Source organism: Taudactylus pleione, unplaced genomic scaffold, assembly GCF_031769625.1.
Source record: "Taudactylus pleione unplaced genomic scaffold, aTauple2 ptg000583l, whole genome shotgun sequence".
Classification (NCBI taxonomy): Eukaryota; Metazoa; Chordata; class Amphibia; order Anura; family Myobatrachidae; genus Taudactylus; species Taudactylus pleione.
In genome coordinates this window covers 1645302-1665719 of record NW_028284985.1, presented here as the reverse complement: position 1 = coordinate 1665719, position 20418 = coordinate 1645302, and the positions used below count along the sequence as shown (strand labels likewise).

At 46.7% G+C, this 20418-nt stretch overlaps 1 protein-coding gene across 3 annotated transcripts in view; it reads right to left on the bottom strand.

Annotated features, from left to right (window-relative positions):
- Positions 1 to 20418, bottom strand: part of TTLL11 (tubulin tyrosine ligase like 11) — a 172741-nt gene that overhangs the window by 125195 nt on the left and 27128 nt on the right. For 2 of the 3 annotated variants that reach the window (XM_088453581.1, XM_088453580.1), the window contains exon 4: positions 1516 to 2091. The exons of the other annotated variant lie outside the window; for it this stretch is intronic. In XM_088453581.1, the coding sequence (XP_088309707.1) occupies positions 1516 to 2091 (576 nt within the window). The remainder of the gene's footprint in view (positions 1 to 1515; positions 2092 to 20418) is intronic. 3 annotated transcript variants of the gene reach the window in all.

Genomic DNA, 20418 nt, shown 5'->3' with positions numbered 1-20418 from the left:
ATGCACCGCGCAGATAAGGTTTGCTACAAATTGCGTATCCTTTAAAGTGATTACATTGCACAATAAACAACAATTTGGTAAGGAAAATAATGACAAAAGATAATTTCTGTTTAGAACTAGTTGATGTTTTAAAGCTACATTGTGGGTTATATATTAAAATGAGGAATCTACGTCAGGGCAGAACCACCAGCGTCATATTCTTAGGGTTAGAAGGATCAGGAGACAAGATATAAATCTGGGGGTTAAATAGGCTGCTATGTTATTACAAATAGAATAATAATTCATTGTATCACTTTTATGTTGTACATCTGAATAATGAGTTTTGTTAGGTAAATGCTGACAGTGAGGACGCAAACATTGTGCCAGCGCTCAGTAACAAGGTAACGCGCGGCCCAGTGATGGATGGTCACTCCAGCCAGGGCAGCAGAATACGGCATCTATAACTTACTCCGCTGACAGAGAAGGTCACAGCCTGACAAACTGTGCATTCAGAACAAGCCTGGCAGGGAGGGGCAGAGTGATACACTGGGCTGGTATATCATACACAGTATGCTAGCATGGCTGAGTGATAGACTGGGCTGGTATATCATACACAGGATCCTGGCATGGCAGAGTGGTAGACAGGGCTGGTATATCATACACAGGATCCTGGCAGGGAGGGGCAGAGTGATAGACTGGGCTGGTATATCATACACAGTATCCTAGCATGGCTGAGTGATAGACTGGGCTGGTATATCATACACAGTATGCTGGCATGGCAGAGTGATAGACTGGGCTGGTATATCATACACAGTATGCTGGCATGGCAGAGTGATAGACTGGGCTGGTATAAATACACAGTATGCTGGCATAGCAGAGTGATAGACTGGGCTGGTATATCATACACAGTATGCTGGCATAGCAGAGTGATAGACTGGGCTGGTACAGTATATCATACACAGTATGCTGGCATGGCAGAGTGATAGACTGGGCTGGTACAGTATATCATACACAGTATGCTGGCATGGCAGAGTGATAGACTGGGCTGGTACAGTATATCATACACAGTATGCTGGCATGGCAGAGTGATAGACTGGGCTGGTACAGTATATCATACACAGGAACCTGGCATGGCAAAGTGATAGACTGGGCTGGTATATCATACACAGTATGCTGGCATGGCAGAGTGATAGACTGAGCTGGTATATCATACACAGTATGCTGGCATGGCGGAGTGATAGACAGGGCTGGTATATCATACACAGTATGCTGGCATAGCAGAGTGATAGACTGGGCTGGTACAGTATATCATACACAGGATCCTGGCATGGCAAAGTTATAGACTGGGCTGGTATATCATATACGGAGTGACTGTGAATGGGGGCAAGTGCGGAAATGGGCAACCACGATAGATGGAGTTATTGCCTTTAGCGATACCTACAGTATACTATATATAAAAGGATGAAGTAGAATGTGACTTACACATCAATATAAATATACTGACGTATTGGAATGAGCCTAGGAGCAGTGCCTTACCTGAAAGCATGTTGGTCCCGGTTTCCCTGGTGGTATATCCGCCTGGTAATAGACCTTGAGCTCCGGTACAAGAGCGATAACTGTCTTAATGACTAGTGAAATAATATCTGACCAGACTTTCTTGATGTCCACACCTTTGCTGGAGAGTCTGCAGAGGATGCTGGAGAAGGTCCTCTTACTCCCAGTGTGTGCGCTGTCCGAGTGGATGAAATTCTTACTGTGGACATTGAGAGAGTAGTTTGTGAGGTGCATATAGATGTGGTGAAGGTTCTTATGGTTGGGTTCCTGATAAGGTTCCGTGCAGAAGCGCGAGAGGCCGTCTTTGGCTATGTAAATCTCCAGAGGCTCTAAAGACTTCAGTAAGACATAGAGGCGCATGTCAAACTTAAGCTTGTCCATGACAAAGGGTTTGCTGATATACTCCTGGACCACGGATGGCCTGTTCTGGACGCTCGCCATGATTCGGATTTCACTGGGGTCTTTAATGAGGTAGATTCCTTCTCCTTGGCATCCGCCGTCGGGCTTCACAATGAATGCGGGCTTCCAGGTAGGGTCGGTCTCCTTCGCCATACGCACCTACAAAAATCACCAAGTGTTACATGCGTGTCCTGCTGGAACTTATCAGCGGTGTGCTGTATATACAGCAGAGATGGAGCAACGAACCACTCTGAGTGGGTGATAGAAAGGCTTTAGTGGAAAACACATGAGGACACAAGAAGCCCTAAGCCAATGTATTAGTAATAGCCGAGCCACGAAAGCGAGAATGGCCTCATGGATACGTTGTAAGATATTTATAGGCAGCGGGTTAAAGGGGTGTTGGAGAAGCACTGGGCCCCAGTGATATACTACAGTTCATTGTTTGCCAGCCAGGTCTGATAGACAAATCTATTAGGCCCCAGTCATTCTGGTAACCACCAGGCTGCGGATCGATTTCCGGGAAGGGATGACGTTTAGAGCGATGCTGCAAGTGGGCAGAGGGTGCAATCACTGACTCAGATTGATGCTTGGAAAATAGACCTTTTTTTAATGCAAACTTTTAAAAGCAATGAATTTAGCCCAATTCACACTCAATGAACCGTTCAGAGTTAAATCAGACATCAGAGGTCAGGCACATCTCTTAAATGAATGTAAGTGAAATTCTTACAGATGCACCTTGTTGAAGCTTTTTTGCATTATGGCCTCGCTGTGCCGACTTGATTAGACTTGAAATGTTTTAGCCTCATCTGTGCGGCTTCTGTCTCACGAGGCTCGACAGCTCCCTCTACTGCGCATTTTAATAAACTAGGAATGATGAAAATGAGAACATTCAACACAATACAGCGTACAAAATATGTACTGTAACGAGGACCACGAATCTAAAGGGGTTACAGAAAACGGAGAATACGCCATCTGCAAAGGCAACGTCTGCTGTTGTCTCCTGTGGTCCGTGAGAGTCAGTGTTCAGCTACAGGTGAGTCGTGTTACAGAGGAGACCTTTACTTTAATACAAATTAATATTTTCAACAGTCAGACCACGAACATTGCTTGTGTCAAAACCATTCTGAGGACAAATAATGCAGTTATTTTTTGAAATAACTTATAACAAAATAAATGGAGGGGGGGTTTCCTGTTGGTTGTCACCATACTCCAAGTTCCATAATAACATTATGGGCCTGATTCACTCGCAAGTTTCAATCCAGTGATTATTTGCATACTGAACATATGTCGCGGCCTGCCTACGCATCTTTGCAAACTTATGTATGATTCAGAGATGTACACACCTCAGCCACTTCCCTGCGGGTACTAAATGGCCATTTCTGGCTGAGAACTGTTTAGAGGGTGCGCTCCTCCCCTGACCATGCTCCCTCCTGCTCTCTGCGCTCCTCCCCTGACCATGCTCCCTCCTGCTCTCTGTGCTCCTCCCCTGACCATGCTCCCTCCTGCTCTCTGCGCTCCTCCCCTGACCATGCTCCCTCCTGCTCTCTGCGCTCCTCCCCTGACCATGCTCCCTCCTGCTCTCTGTGCTCCTTCCCTGACCATGCTCCCTCCTGCTCTCTGTGCTCCTCCCCTGACCATGCTCTCTCCTGCTCCTCCTCTGACCATGCTCCCTCCTGCTCTCTGCTCCTCCCTCCTCCCCTGACCCCTCCTGCTCTTTGCACTCCTCCCTCCTCCTCTGACCATGCTCCCTCCTGCTCTCTGCGCTCCTCCCCTGACCATGCTCCCTCCTGCTCTCTGTGCTCCTCCCCTGACCATGCTCCCTCCTGCTCTCTGTGCTCCTCCCCTGACCATGCTCCCTCCTGCTCTCTGCGCTCCTCCCCTGACCATGCTCCTTCCTGCTCTCTGCACTCTTCCCCTGACCATGCTCCCTCCTGCTCTCTGAGCTCCTCCCCCGACCATGCTCCCTCCTGCTCTCTGTGTTCCTCCAGTATGTAAGCTCTTGTGGGCAGGACCCTCCTGTTCTTTCTTGGCACCTTCCATGTCACAAGTGCTCCTCTCCCTGTATCTCCTTCCCATCAACGACTCTGACTCTGTATGCACACCCACATGTTGGGTACAGGATCATAGTGTTCATTCTAGCACCCTGCACCTGTCACAACCCATGCAGTTCCTCTTTCCTGCCCTGGGGTGTTGCTATCTGCTCTGGTGCTTCTACCACACTCTGGTCAGTACCTCAGCAGTTTGTTGCATCAGCTGAGTGTGCTAGAAGCAGCAGAGAGCGACACCCCAGGCAGGAAAGATGAAATGCACAAGTTGTGACAGGTGCAGGGTGCTAGAATGAACACTACATGGAGTAGGGAATCATGCTCCCTCCTGCTCTCTGTGCTCCTCCCCTGACCATGCTCCCTCCTGCTCTCTGTGCTCCTCCCCTGACCATGCTCCCTCCTGCTCTCTGTGCTCCTCCCCTGACCATGCTCCCTCCTGCTCTCTGAGCTCCTCCCCCGACCATGCTCCCTCCTGCTCTCTGCGCTCCTCCAGTATGTAAGCTCTTGTGGGCAGGACCCTCCTGTTCTTCCTTGGCACCTTCCATGTCACAAGTGCTCCTCTCCCTGTATCTCCTTCCCATCAACGACTCTGACTCTGTATGCACACCCACATGTTGGGTACAGGATCATAGTGTTCATTCTAGCACCCTGCACCTGTCACAACCCATGCAGTTCCTCTTTCCTGCCCTGGGGTGTTGCTATCTGCTCTGGTGCTTCTACCACACTCTGGTCAGTACCTCAGCAGTTTGTTGCATCAGCTGAGTGTGCTAGAAGCAGCAGAGAGCGACACCCCAGGCAGGAAAGATGAAATGCACAAGTTGTGACAGGTGCAGGGTGCTAGAATGAACACTACATGGAGTAGGGAATCAATTCCCACCCGTGACTCCCACTGACTTCAGCGAGTTGTCCTCTGTTTTCTGCCCTACCCAGCCTGTGGTGTGATATTACAGTTTGGTACTTATACTGTGATCTGCTGTCCTGTATTTTAATAAGTAAAACAAATGGTCTAAGGCTGGGTGAGAAAAAATGGGAAGTGTATGTGGGTTACATGGAGTGTAGCAAGTTGTCAATCCCTGTAACAGTATAGATAATCAAAAGGAGCTGAAATACATCAGCAACAGTGTAATTCTCCCAAGCACCAGATAAAGAGCTTACGGATCTCAGGACATGAAATTCCGTTTCTTCCATCACAATAAATATCTATAATCTGTACAAAGACTCCAGATCTGAGTGTGCTCATCGAATATCAAACAGACTTTGTACATGAGATATTATCCCAGCCATGCCAGAGCTTCTGACGCTCCGACAACATGGAAAATCAGGTTGTGTCTATAGAAATGCGATTTATTAGTAATCTGCATGAAAAGACAATATACATCCAAAAACATGAATGTAAAAAAAAAATATGCAAAAACATCACAAAAAATAAAATAAAATTAAAAAATAAAAACTAACAAAAGGAAAACAGCTGCTGGGAGGTAACAGGACAAGCTTGGAACGCGCTCGCCCGACCCAGAAGAGATAATACACATCTAACTCTGCCCGACACGCTGGAGCAGAGGGGGTTCGCTGGCGTTTCATGTGCGGCCACACTAGCGGGGTTTATGAACTGGTGATATGACGAGATGTGAAGTGGGCATCTGCTGTCCAGGAACCGGACCAAGATGAGCAGGTTGTGTCAGAGAGGCCACATCTGTCAGGAGGTAATTATGTTCAGCTTCCCGGCCCCGGCACCATCAAACCAATGACCTTCAAACACAAATGCTGCAGTCCGCTGCCAATCTGCAAAGTTATCTGTGCAGCCGTTATTTCTTATCAAGGCAGGCAGAGGCCTCGGCTTGTTTACTGGGACCCCGCAATCTCGGATTAACAATGAGGCTAAACGTAGCCAGAAAGTGACATTCTCTAATCGCAGGCTAGGGGGCATTGCAATTCACTGTGTGTATATATATATATATATATATATATATATATATATATATTGTGATACAGTTAGGTTAGGGGGTCCCTCTCCTGGGTAGAGGACTCCCTTTCACACACAGCAGCTGGGAAACAGTACGCCAGACTGGATGCAAGTACAAGCTGGTCGGCGCCAGTCTTTATTGTACAATGTCAGAAACAAACATAAAGAAAACATAAACATAAATCCTAGCCCTGTCGGGGCACTAACTTCACAGGTAGTTCCCTCACTACCAGAATCTGGCAGGGCCTAATGCCCTCACCAGCAACAAAAGCACAGCACAACACTCACAGATAGGTTTCCAAGTGTCTCTGAGCAAACTCCCTGTCTGCTCTCCCAGGTGAGACAATCAGCCCTCAACACACTAGGCTTATATTGGCCACTCTCAGGTGGAAACCCTAACAAGCCTGTTACCAGGCTGCGAGAACCAAAACCTGGAGTGGCCGTGGGTGGAGCCCTCCCTCACCTCTCACCCACAACCCCCAGGTCCCAAACCGGCTTTTCAAAAAGCCGAGACTCAAGCCTGCTACACTGCAGACTTTCTCCTGGGGGTTTAAAACACAAGGAATCTGGGACAAATGTACCTGCCACAGACCACTTTACCAGTGATCCTATCACAATATCCAATCAAAAAATCAGCGGCACTCCCAGGCTTGTATCGTAGAAAAAAGAACTTTAATGCATGCCACTCAGCCAACGTTTCAGGGCCATACACGACCCTTTTCTCAAGGCAGGCGATACAAGCCTGGGAGTGCCGCTGATTTTTTACTTGGATATTGGATCTTCACAGAAGGCACCCTGGCACATATATAACTATTTTGAGTGCCGGTTCTCATTTGGAATACATATATATATATATATCTATATATTTATACACATACACCTCACTACCAGTGGTATCCGTAACAATTTTTTATTACGTTATTTATATAGCGTACGCATATTCTACAGCGCTGTACAGAGAATATTTTAGTCACTCACATCAGTCCCTGCACCATTGGAGCTTACACTCTATGCACCCTATCCCATGGAGACACAAACATACTAGTCTTCATTTATTGCCAGAAACCAATGACTCTACTACACTGTGTAGACACAAGTGATTGGACACTGACAGCAAATAGATCACTGAGATGTTAGTGACATCAGTACTTTGTAGGTCACCACGTACAGTGATTACTGCAGACGCCATTCTAGTCAAAATGACCACAAGTCCCTGGACAACAGCAGGCGGTATCTTCTGTCATTCCGCCTTACGTACAGTGACCAACTGTGACACTGAGGAAGGGCGAGTCGGCCTAGAACGCACCCGTCACTCCAATTCATCCCAGAGGGTCTCAGTGGGGATAAGATGTGGACTCCGAGCTGGTCAGTCCATCTGGGATACCGAATCTTCTGTATACCACTCCAGCGTCACGCAGGAAACATGACAGGTGGCATTGTCGTCCTCATAATAACATTTGGTGTTTACATAGAACTGTCACAATGTAGGGAGCACAGAGTTATCGAGAACATCTCTATACTTCTCAGAGTTAGTGTGACCATGCGTTACAGCTAGTGTACCTATGTCAACCGCGGGGGTGTCCAATCACTTTTGTCTACATAGGGCCGTATTCAATTAGGAGAGACAAGTCCGTTTCGGCGATACTTTTTCACCGATGACGTCATTTTCGCCGGTTTCAACTTATCCCCGTATTCAATTCTAGCTTCTTTTCACCGGCGAGATAACGCAATGTAATGTAATAGGCGAAACTTCTCCATCTATGAATACCCAGTGGAAAAAAGTGCAGAATTGGGGTTTTGGGTGCAATGTTTCGGGGACCACCCTGCACCCTTTGGACACCCCCCTGGCGCTAACTGCGTAAAAAAAAAAACACAAAAGACACCCCAAAAGAGCACTTTGAAAAAATGGGCGAAAAAAAATCAAAGTGGGGGTACAAATGAAAAAACTAGCAAAATAGCCTATGGGGGGGTCTGCAAGTATGGGGGAGGTGTATTTTTGATTGCAGGTGCGTTTTTGGTGCTTTTTAATGCTTGACTTAACACATTTTAAAATATGCTTGCACCCATTTTCATGTACCCCAAATTTGGGGGTACCCATAGTGAACCCCCATGGCACAGCATCTTTAGGGAGGTGTCAGCCTGATTTCCCCAAAACAGACTTCACTTTTTGCCAATTTCAGATTCGCCGGGTCCCGTTTATCGCACATTTGCAATTGAATACGGGGATACGTAGGGACGCGCGCAATAACTTTTCGCCGTCAAAATCTCCGCCGACGAAAAGTCCGGCCTCTGACTCTTTGCTCCTAATTGAATACGGCCCACAGTGTAGTATGACTGGAGTGTGGGAGGAAACTGGAGGATCCGCAGGAATCCAACGCAAGCAGACAGAGAACATTCAAACTCCACACATACTGGTTTGGTGGGAAACTAAGCCAAGCCCGCTGAGGCATTATTGCTGACCACTACGCCGCTCGTGCTGCCTCAACGACTTCCTAGTAACGCTGCCTCTGTCCAGGATGGTACAAATGAGCGGTGATTACCGGATGCTCTGGGAAACGGTCACACCGCACGGCACATCATCCCGACATCACTGTTCCGGCCTCATCTGTAAAAGCTGTGATCCAGTATATACAGTAATATTGTTTATATGGGCATCAAAAGAGAGAGATCTGCCAGGCTAGAGAAGAGTGGGGACCCCAGCATCGGATCGGACATCTATTAACGCTCTGCGTAGCGCTATGTGAATCGTCCAGGTCCCGCGTGCTAGAGAGATATAGGAGAGCCCAGTCTTGTGTACTTTCCACTATAAAAGAACTTTGCAAAGTACAAAAAGTAAGACTTCCATGGAACAACGTGCGCAGAGAGGGAATAGGAACTGAGCAGCACATCTGAAGTAATACTGCCGGATAAAGGAAGTTAGGGCAGAGCAGCCATGGGGAATGGGGAGAGAAAGAGATTCCTCATTAATGATCTGTCACGGCACACTTTCCCTGCCCGGTAGGAGGCCGCATGAAATATGGATGGAGAGAGGGAACATATTGTCACTGCAGCGCTGGAAAATGCCGGCAATGTCTCATAGTAATTTCATCTGAAATAATTACATCTTTTAGCTTTTTTTTTTTCTCTGAGAACAAGAAAAAAAAAAAAAAAAAACAGCCATAGAGACTTCATTTATTTGTTGCCCATTATGAAGCTCAACTTGCAGATGGTCATTCGCTCAATAATTAACAAGATGGTAGAAGACGGTGGGAGCTCTGGGCCTAATTCAGACCCGGCTGAGCGCTCGCAACCGGGGCGATGTTTGCCCACTGGGCATGTGCACGACGGAGCCGGCTCCGTTGTGCGAATGCGCGAGACCCGGCTAGCGACGGTCGCTCCGGGTCTCGCACCAAAGGGGGCGAGCTGTCGATGGTGATTGACAGCTCGCCCCGTTTGGGAGGCGTGGCCGGAGGGTGGCTTCACAAACGGAGGCGTTCCCAAGCGAACGCCTACCGTTTGTGGGCGGCCCCACTGACATCACCAGTGATGTCAGTGGGAGAGCTTCCGGCTCAAGGGTCTCGTCGCTAGCCCGATGGTCGTGATGGTCTTGACCATCGCGACCATCATCCTGGCTGCTCGCTATAGCTGTGGGTGGTCACCCACAGCTATGAGAGCTGCCAGGAGGCCGCACAAAAAAACAAAAAAACGCCCAGATTCAGAGCGAGCGCTCTTTCAGAGCGTCCGTCTCTGAATCAGACCCTCAATGCAGAAACTGCTGGAGGAAAGCACCACCCCACTGACGGCCCACAGAGCAGATCCCCAGTGCCAGGTCTGTCTCTAGCTGGTGCTCACCACCTGACCATCGCCCTGGCGGAAGGAGTTCCTGCGCTATGACTAAGGCAGGATTAGGGGCCTGGTACAGAGGTGCAGGCAAATCCCGTCACGGCTGCGATTCCGTACGCAGTGTTGCTGCAAAAATATGGTAATGATTTAGCGGATGTCTTGTGCAGAGGGGACACCCACCTCCGGCATCTCACATCCACAGCTTCTGTACAAAACGAAACATCTGCAACATCGGTCGTGCAGCTGAGCAACCCTATGCTGTCTCAGAATGTTCATCTCACCTAAGAGGCCTCTGCAGCTTCATACAAACTCACAGAGACTCACTAGGGTGCACCCGGAAAATAGTTCCTTCACGTCTGCGTTTTTTTGTAGCCACCCATCGTTACCTCCCCCAAACGCTGACTACCTGTCACTCGCTGTGCGAAAAAGTCCTTAGTGCAATCTCCATCTTAGACCCATCGCCATACATGCGCACTGCAGCTTTGACTCATGCACAGAAGCCAAAAAGTGATCCACTGCACCCGACATCAACACTGTATGCACCTATGAACCAGGCTCTGGGTCACCCGGGAAAAGGGGGAGGGGGGGACAAGCACTGTCTCAGACTGTTATAGGAAGAGACTGGGGCTGCTGATCTGTTTGCCACCCCGAGTGTGGTCTGGTAAGAGATGGTCATCAGAACCCAATGATTGATGATCATCAATGTTTCCTATTTGACCGAAATGTTTTTTCCATTCAATGCCGGGACTGCGATTCCTGCCACCATGCCATGCTCCTTTCCGATGGCTGCTGACGTCACTCCTGCTGTGTACACCAGGAAATGGAACCTCAGAGTTCCTTTGCTCAGGTACAAACTTCAGCGGTCCACTGTACAGGCGCACTAGCACATTATCGATGGTTAAAACATTGAGTTGTTAACAGGGCATGGCATGTTGCGATAGCACCAATGCCGCAACAATTCGTTAGCCCCTGTCTGATGGCCTTCCCTTGGTCTGATGCAACCGTCGACAGCCAAATGTTGAGTCTTATTTCATCAATTGACCAGGTGACCCGACCTCTGGGAACCACTGGAAAAATTTGTGGGAGCGGCAGAGAAGAGCACTTATCCCAGTTCCCACCACAGTTGCAAAACAAGGAGAATAATACAATATACAGAAAAATTGACATGCTGCCACAAAAACAGCAAAAAGAAGTTGCCCCACTCGAAGGGCACAAAAATAAAAACAAAGCTCTTTGAGGTGGAGGTTCATATAGCACAGGAGCTGGAATGCAAACAAGTTAGTAGTTTGCATTTAGTGCCTACAGATGTGCCCTTGTACACGGTTGTTCAAGTCGCACAAAATAGCCCCTCTCGGTGCTCCAAGTCCCGGGCAACTCGGTTGTGCCGAGTGACTTTTCACTCAAAATGTGCATCTTATATGCCCAAATAAAACTACTGGAAACAGTACAAAGAGCTGGCACCTTGACTGATAGAAATACAAAGCGCTCAAGGAAAACCATTTAATCTCCGTCCGGAAGTTTATAATGTTAGAAGACCAAGTAAGGAAGTTCAGTGTTAACGGTTCTAAAACAGGAAAAACTGAAGAGTTTTCTGTAGCAGGTGAGATAAAACTATTGGACTATTGGAGCACAACAACAGCTACAGGCTAAGGTATGACATGAGAAGCTACACTGGAGGGACAGTAGGTGGCGCAGTTTCATAATTTGTGGACAGTGTACTTGATTGTAGAAGCTTGTTTGTTTAATTCTCCACATTATGTTATGGTCACAGTAGGATTAGCCCACGATCTTCCTGTGTGTTTGATGCTTAAACAGAAAATCATATTTTGCAACAAGAACAGCTGTGGTTCCAGTCACGGGAGTACATTTTTTGGCCAGCATGAATCAGGTGTTTGGCAATAAATGGCTGCAGCGCATTAAAACCCACATTGATTAAAGGGTAACAGCAACTGGTGTTGTGTTAGAGTCCAGGGGCGCTGTACTGTCTGAGGCATTGTAAGCCATCTGTCCCCATTATTGGTGCCAACTGTCCATGTGATCTAACTGACCCCCTTTTAGAGTCAGATGTATGGATCAACTACTCCACTGATAACTATTTGGCTCCTAAATGAACTGAATCATCCTCCCTGTAAATAATGATGTCAGGTTTATAGCTGTGTATAGGTTGCAATCCTCAATAATAACCTGTATCCGGATCTCGGCCGAGCTCAGTACTTGTCTACAACACCAGAGAAAAAAATATTTTGAGAGCAAATAGTAAGTGTTTGCTGTAACCACACATGAAGGGAATAATTAAAATGGGTAATTAATCTAAACTTCCCGCACATGAACTTGTGACTTGCAAATCCTTGTCTGGCTGTCACCGTGTTCTCCCTGCCTATCACTGGCCGGCGGTTTACAATCCATTCTCTAGTCAAGGGGCGCACATACATGTATTATGTTTGCATGCCGGGTAAATACTGGCTGCTCTTGCATGTAGTCCACAAATGCTGGGCAGCTTTAGTCTTGCGCTGCAATTTACATTTGAGTTTGGACGCGCCCCTTTGCAAATCTAAGGGGCCTATGTATTAATAATCGCGGAAATGCCATGATTATTCATTTGTATCATGACAGATTTTTTTCATTTTGAATGAATATATCCCCGCTATGTACTAAACTTAACCCGCAGGGATGGAGGTGGCGATAACCGCTGTCCCTGCGAGTTACTTCCCTGGCGTTTTGGAGGAGTTTTTCAAATTTGTGAACGTTTCCTCTGGGGGAATCTGACACTGCGCATGCGAACGGTGTCAGTTTTCCGCTGCCGGACAAAGGTTGTGGTAGAGGGATCCCCCACTCCTGCGAGTAAAGCTGGGCATCCACTATACAATTTCCTGTCAGATATCTGTCCAATCTGGCTGGTGGGAATGAAAACGTGGCAATGTATGGGAGCAAATGACAGTCGATCATATGGTTTGAAACACTGAAAAAAGGACAAAAAAAATGTTCAAATTGGTTACATTTCTGTGTTTTAACCAATTTGTCTGAACAACCATTTTTGGCTATTTTCCAGTGTTTGTGAGAGAATGAACGATTGTCATTTGCTCCCATACATTACCAGGTTTTCATTCCATCCAGCCAGATTGGACAGATATCTGACAGATAATTGTATAATGGATGCCCAGCTTTAGTCTCCATAGGCTTAAAGCGGGTTTACGCCATCTGAAGGTGGTGTAAACTAAAGGGGCCAAACTCCAAAAAGCTTCGTTTGTCGGAGTTTGGTACACAGGGGTCCGAACGTAGTACCCATTGATAATAATAGAGGCTGCAATCTGCAGTGCTAATTAGTAGGTATCTGTAATTTCCTGTTGTTTATTTTGGGGGTTTTTTAAATTGAGTCTGAAAATGTTTGTTTTCATAACAAAAACCACTACAATTAACAAAATCCCCCTACCCCCAGTAAATAAACAAAAAAAAACATTTGTAGTATACAGCCATTGTCATATAAACCCTTGAAAATAGAATCATAATTAAAATATCTGCGCAATAATTATCAACCATCAAAAACAGATTTCCTGCTGTTTACACATAATTGTATTTAAAAATTAAACCCTTGAAAAATAGGTCGCTAACTCTCTGCACTTCTTACATGTGCACCACAAGCAGTACAACAGGGCATTACCAAGTGCACCACCTGCAGTACAACAGGGCGTTACCAAGTGCACCACCTGCAGCACAACAGGGCGTTACCAAGTGCACCACCAGCAGTACAACAGGGCGTTACCAAGTGCACCACCAGCAGTACAACAGGGCGTTACCAAGTGCACAACCAGCAGTACAACAGGGCGTTACCAAGTGCACCACCAGCAGTACAACAGGGCATAACCAAGGGAACAGTTACTGGCTCTTTTTTGCTTTGCTCCCAACTCAGAATCAGCCCCTATAAAAAGGGAATTTTCCTTGTCATAAATATAAGTGATGAAATGTGTACAGTTTGTACTAATCTATCACTATAACTATAGGAGATGGCGCACAAAGTATCTCATCAGGGCAGTGTACCCAATTCAGAGCAGATGTTAATGCCTTGGTGTTATGGAAGTGGATTTCACTACTCAGTATAGCAGCCGGTTGCCATGCAGCAGTGATTAATAAAAGGCCTGGTTATGGTCCAGTGCTGACTTGTATCACACACCGATCGCCTGTGTATATGTATTATGCATGGGTTAGAGGAGAGTGGGCAGCCCCTGTCTGTATGCGGCAGGACTGGTGTACTGCAGACTGGAGTTATTTAGGGGTCTATTCACTAAGCCTTGGAGAGAGATAAAGTATCAACCAATCAGCTCCTAATTATCATTTATCAAACACAGGGCCTGATTCAGACCCGGTCGCAAGCGTTGGTGGGCCAGTGCGCACGACGGAGCCGGCTCCATCATGCGCATGCCTGAGACCTGGATAGCGACGGGCACTCCGTCGCTCCGGGTCTCGCACCAAAGGGGGCGAGCTGTCGATGTTGAGTGACGGCTCGCCCCCTTTGGTGGGCGGGCCGGGGGGGGTGGCTGCCCAAACTGAGGCGTTCCCATGAGAACGCCTGTCATTTGGGGGCGGCCCCACTGACATCACAAGTAATGTCAGTGGAGAGCTTCCGGCTCTGTTACCACAAGGGTCTCGTCGCAAGCCCGATGGTCGCGATGGTCACCCACAGCTATGCGAGCGGCCTGGAGGCCGTTCTAAAAAAAAAAAAAAAAACGCCCTGATTCAGAGCGAGCGCTCTTTCAGAGCGTCCGGCTCTGAATCAGGGCCACAGTCTGTAAAGTGACAGCTGCGTTGATTGGTTGATCCTGTATCTCCATCCACTTTATCTCTCTCCAAGGCATAGCAAATAGACCCCTTATTAATCTACACCTAAAGCTACATCATACATTTGGGGACAAGATATTCTTTAATAAATGTAACATTGGACTGTGTTATAATAAGTGACAGTACATTTATAATACAAATCTCATGTTGGGGCTAATAGTAATAAAAGGCACAGACAGACTACGTGGCTAATGAAGAGCACAGACTGAGACTACGCGGCTAATGATTAATGAAGAGCACAGACTGAGACTACGTGGCTAATGGCTAATGAAGAGCACAGACTGAGACTACGCGGCTAATGAAGAGCACAGACAGAGACTACGTGGCTAATGGCTAATGAAGAGCACAGACTGAGACTACGCGGCTAATGAAGAGCACAGACAGACTACGCGGCTAATGAAGAGCACAGACTGAGACTACGCAGCTAATGAAGAGCACAGACTGAGACTACGCGGCTAATGGCTAATGAAGAGCACAGACAGACTACGCGGCTAATGGCTAATGAAGAGCACAGACAGACTATGCGGCTAATGGCTAATGAAGAGCACAGACTGAGACTACGCGGCTAATGAAAGGCACAGACAGACTACGCGTCTAATGGCTAATGAAGAGCACAGACTGAGACGCGGCTAATGAAAGGCACAGACAGACTACGCGGCTAATGAAAGGCACAGACGCGGCTAATGAAAGGCACAGACAGACTACGCATCTAATGGCTAATGAAAGGCACAGACAGACTACGCGGCTAATGAAGAGCACAGACAGACTACGCGGCTAATGGCTAATGAAGAGCACAGACAGACTACGCGGCTAATGGCTAATGAAGAGCACAGACTGACTACGCGGCTAATGAAGAGCACAGACTGACTACGCGGCTGATGAAGCTCAGTAAATGGCTTTTATTCTGCTTCTTTCAAAATGACATTTTACTAATCCCATAAGGAGTGTGAGAAGTGACAATACATGGTAAATGGCCGGTCTGCTCCCGAGCCGCGCACTGTGTGTTCCAGGCGTCGGGGAGAGATGTGACGACGGCTTTGCTGGGCTTGCAGAAATGTCAGAGCGGGATGTGGAGTAATGGAGGAGATATATAACCACAGGTCTCCCAGTGCCGGCAACTAATCTATGACTCCCAGGAGCTGACACACTGAGAGCTTCATCTTCTGCCAGCTACAGTGTACTCAGCCTAGATAGTAGTCCTTAAATAAGTCACTTATTATTCCCCACCACCTGGTCTCTGTGCACCCCCAGCACCGACATCATTTCACAGTCACCTCCCCTCCCTCACCCCCCCAAAATTAGATGTTTCTGTCTGTTCTTAACACACTCGCGCGCCCAGTTAAGGTTGATTATAACTGATATTCTGTGCGGGTAATTGATAGGTTTATGAGCTCTAAATAAAGCCGATAATGTATTTGGAGTTCAGGCAGGGATAACGGAAGAATTTTATAGAGTGCTAGCTCTTGGGTCAAATCTCAATGGCGGCAATACTGGCGAGTGTAAAGCTGGGCACACTTTGGCGATATGTAGACAATATGTTGTCCGATCCTGCCGACACATCGTCGACATCAGCCAGTGTGTACGCACTAACGACAAAGCGCGCTCCCGTTTGGTCGACAGTCGCATCGTCAGGTGGGCCAACATGTAGCTCAATCTGACAATCTGGCTGACGACCCCATGCAGCGGGATGTGGCTGGTGCCGACATATCAGGCAGGCGGTCACCGGATCGTGTAATGTCGGCCCGTCGGCGGTGCAGTCATCCATCACGTTGCTGGGTACACACATCATTAAGTGTGTACCCATCTTAAAATATAGGTTTGAGAAATCTTAAGTCATTTTAGACAGACCAGGTGGGTTAGTCGTGATGAATCCTTTGTCACATGAGTCACAGCGGCTCAGGTGAGCGCTGTATGTGATTAATACTCCTCCAAATCAGCTGCATTCCCAGGAGGCGTCTTAGATAATAAATAAATAGTAAAGTGGATTCCCCTTTATCCAACAATGCACACTGCCAGTTCCCTACGTCTGGGGAAAACAGCTGTGCACGGACTGCCCGTGCTCATCTGCCATGTTTCCATGTGATGTGTATATAGGACAGGCTATACCCATACGGTACATGAGAGCTTCCTGTCCAACACCAGGGAAGCATCTGCCATGTTTCCATGTGATGTGTATATAGGACAGGCTATACCCATACGGTACATGAGAGCTTCCTGTCCAACACCAGGGAAGCACTGGTCCGCCATGTTTCTGGTCCCTATCAAGAATGTGGGGTCTCCCTAAAGAATAATCTGGATTGGGCTAAAAATAATAATAAATACTGTAACAATAAAAATACTGTAATAATACTAATAATTACTGTAATAATATTAATATTAATAATACTGTAATAATAATATTAATACTGTAATAATAATAATACTGTAATAATAATAAAAATATTAATACTGTAATAATAATACTGTAATACTAATAATAATAATTACTGTAATAATAATAATGTAGTAATAATAATAATACTGTAACAATACTGTAATAATAATACTGTAATAATAATAATAATACTGTAATAATACTGTAATAATAATAATATTGCCAAATACGTTAAAAATAGGTATTTAAAAAATAAATAAAGATATTGATCTTGCTGCCAGGATCTCTGCCCCCCCTTGGAGAATTCTGGAGTCGCTTAGTAGGTCTGTTCCTGCTGGAGCAGCTGAGGCTCCCAGTCATCTCACTTATTGCCTTACGACAGCATTTGGTCAACATGTAAGATGCTATTAAATCCAGATTACGCTGTGTCTATTTTTGCCGGCAATAATCAGAGTCTCCGCTGATACATCATCAGGGCGTCCCCAGCCGCCACACTCAGCAGCAGATGATTGCACTTCAGGTACAGGTTGCACAAACTGAGTGAAACAATTTGCGTTATATTATTATTTTTTTTGTCGTCTTCCTCTCGCACTGGGCCTGATTCAGGATTGAACGTAAAGATGTCCTGCTCGCATATGACATTTTTGACTGAAAGCTAATGTTTTTCAAGATGCATGAAAGGGAAATGAGATTACCATCCGGCTGTAGCGCAGTATCACCCCTGAGCCGCCTCTGTAAGCAGGAGTGGCCGTAGGAACAAGACGGGGAAACGTGAGCGCACAAAAATGAATTTTGCTACCAGCTGACTGAAGTGTAGAGAGTTACTCCTAGGACTGTTTCTGAGGACTTGTAAGGACTGCTACATGTTATTATATCACCCTGCGCGCTGTCTCAGATCTAGGTACAATGCTGCACAAACCCATACGGTGTAACCTGAATGCAGCCATCTTTATGGAAAGTAACAATATTCCTTCGCCTGTATCAAGCCTATTTCATGGCCAGATCTCAATGTCCTCCACAATCCACAGATGACGTAATGGGATGGAAGGACTTCTCCTCCGCTGGAAAGTCGCCGCTTTTTCTATCCATCATCAAAATGAGATCACCAAAGTCAGTGTGATTATGTTTCCCAATACAACAACCCCCCCATCTTCACCTGCACCCGATGCCATATTCTACGCACACAGTCACACCATCAGCAGGTATATTTATATAAACTGTTAGTTTACATATTATTATCTGATTTAGAGACAGATATGAGATAGACGGATAGATGATAGTAGATCTGACATAGATAGATGAGATTAGATAGTAAAATGATAAATAGTAGATAGACAGACAGATATCAGATAGATAGATGGGATCGGTATGTATTATTGACAGCACATGCCCGACAGGGACAGATAATAATATGTAAACTAACAGTTTATATAAATATCGTTAAAAAAACCCTCTATATACCCCTACTCTGTGTCATAGATGACTGTTCCCTGTTTCTGCCCTTCCTGCTGATGGTGTGACTGTGTGCGTAGAATATGGCATCGGGTGCAGGTGAAGATGGGGGGGTTGTTGTATTGGGAAACATAAACCCCCCCCCCCCTAACCCTCCCTTAGGGGTGCATAACCCTAACCTCCCCCCAGTGCCTAAACCTAACCCCCCCTTCCCCTAGCCTAAACCTAACCCCCCTGGAGCCCTAAACCTAACCCTCCCCCCGCGCGACTGTCCGCACCTGGCTTACCTTCGATCGGTAAGCCGGGTGTCGGGCTCCCGGTGTAGGTAAAAAGACAGGCGTCGGGAAGTCGACGCCTGTCATTTGTACCTTGCCGGGATTAGACAGTAAGGAAGGCGGCGGTCAGGATTGCTTCCATCGGCTTCCCAACTGCTTCATAGATAGATAGATAGATAGATAGATAGATAGAGGAGATATAGATAGATAGATAGATAGATAGATAGATAGATAGATAGATATGAGATATAGATAGATAGATAGAGATAGATATGAGATATAGATAAATAGACAGATAGATAGATAAATATGAGATAGATAGATATGAGATAGATAGATAGATAGATAGATAGATAGATAGATAGATAGATAGAGATAGATATGAGATATAGATAGATAGATAGATATAGATATGAGATATAGATAGACAGATAGATAGATAGATAGATATAGATATGAGAGATAGATAGACAGATAGATAGATATAGATATGAGATATAGATAGATAGATAGGAGATATAGGGCCTGATTCAGACCCACTCGCGAGCGGCTGTCCGCTCGCAAGTGGGTCGATGTTCTGGACTGAGCATGCGCACGACGGAGGGAGCTCCGTCGTGCGCATGCGCCAGACGCGACGAGCGAAGGAAAGTCCTTCGCTCGTTGTGTCCGATCAAAGGGGGCGTGCTGTCAATGTTGATTGACAGCACACCCCCTTTGGTAGGCGTGCCGGGGGCGTGCCTCCCTGACGGGGGTATTCCCACGGGAACGCCTCCCGTCAAAAGCCGGCCCACTGACATCACTAGTGATGTCAGTGGGAGTGATTTTGGCTCTGATAGAGCCAAAATCACTCCGGAGCTTGTGGTTGAAAACCTCAACCGCAGGCTCCGGCTCGCAATTTCGATGGTCGAGACCATCGCGGCCATCAAAATGCACGCTCGTATAGCCTGTGGGTGGTGACCCACAGCTATACGAGCGTCCAGAAGGATGCTCCATTTTCATGGAGGCCGGCCCTCATTCAGAGCGTGCGCTCTGCTCAGAGCGTACGGCTCTGAATGAGGGCCATAGATAGATAGATAGATAGATAGATAGATAGATTCCAAACTTTGCAGTAAGGATACATTAATATTTAGATTATTCCCCATACATAAATGTGGGATATTACAGCCAGATAAATGAGCCTTATATATAACATAAGTATATAGAGTCTTGTAGGAAACCCGGTGAGACAGAGAGTGGGAGAGGAGCCGTCTGGGAGAGGCCTAGCCGTGTAACATGAAAGCCTACGTATGACAAAGCCGTGTGCCCCGCGAGAGCCCTGCCTTGTAGGCTCACCAAGGAAATCAGTCTTGCTTGAGGAGAGATTTATTTTTATCATCCGCGAGCTTTATCATGCAATCAATTCCTGTCAGACATTTAATGCGCGCTTATAATGCTCTCTTACACTTGGGAGTCAATGGGAGAAGTGAGGGGAACAAAATAATCGGATTGTAGCAGAGGACTCGCTAGAAAGATGCATTATTCTCTGTCAGCCAAACACTCTCACACTAATCCTTCCCATGTTCAGCCCGGAACGCAGCGAGCTTCTGCCCTGCGCTACGTCAGCAATCAGAGCGAATGCGAATACCAGGTGACGGAATATACTGCAGCAGGCTAGAATCAACGTGGGGGGGTCATTTTGCTGTATATCATGAAGAGGAGACCCTCAGTGTACAGATTACATAT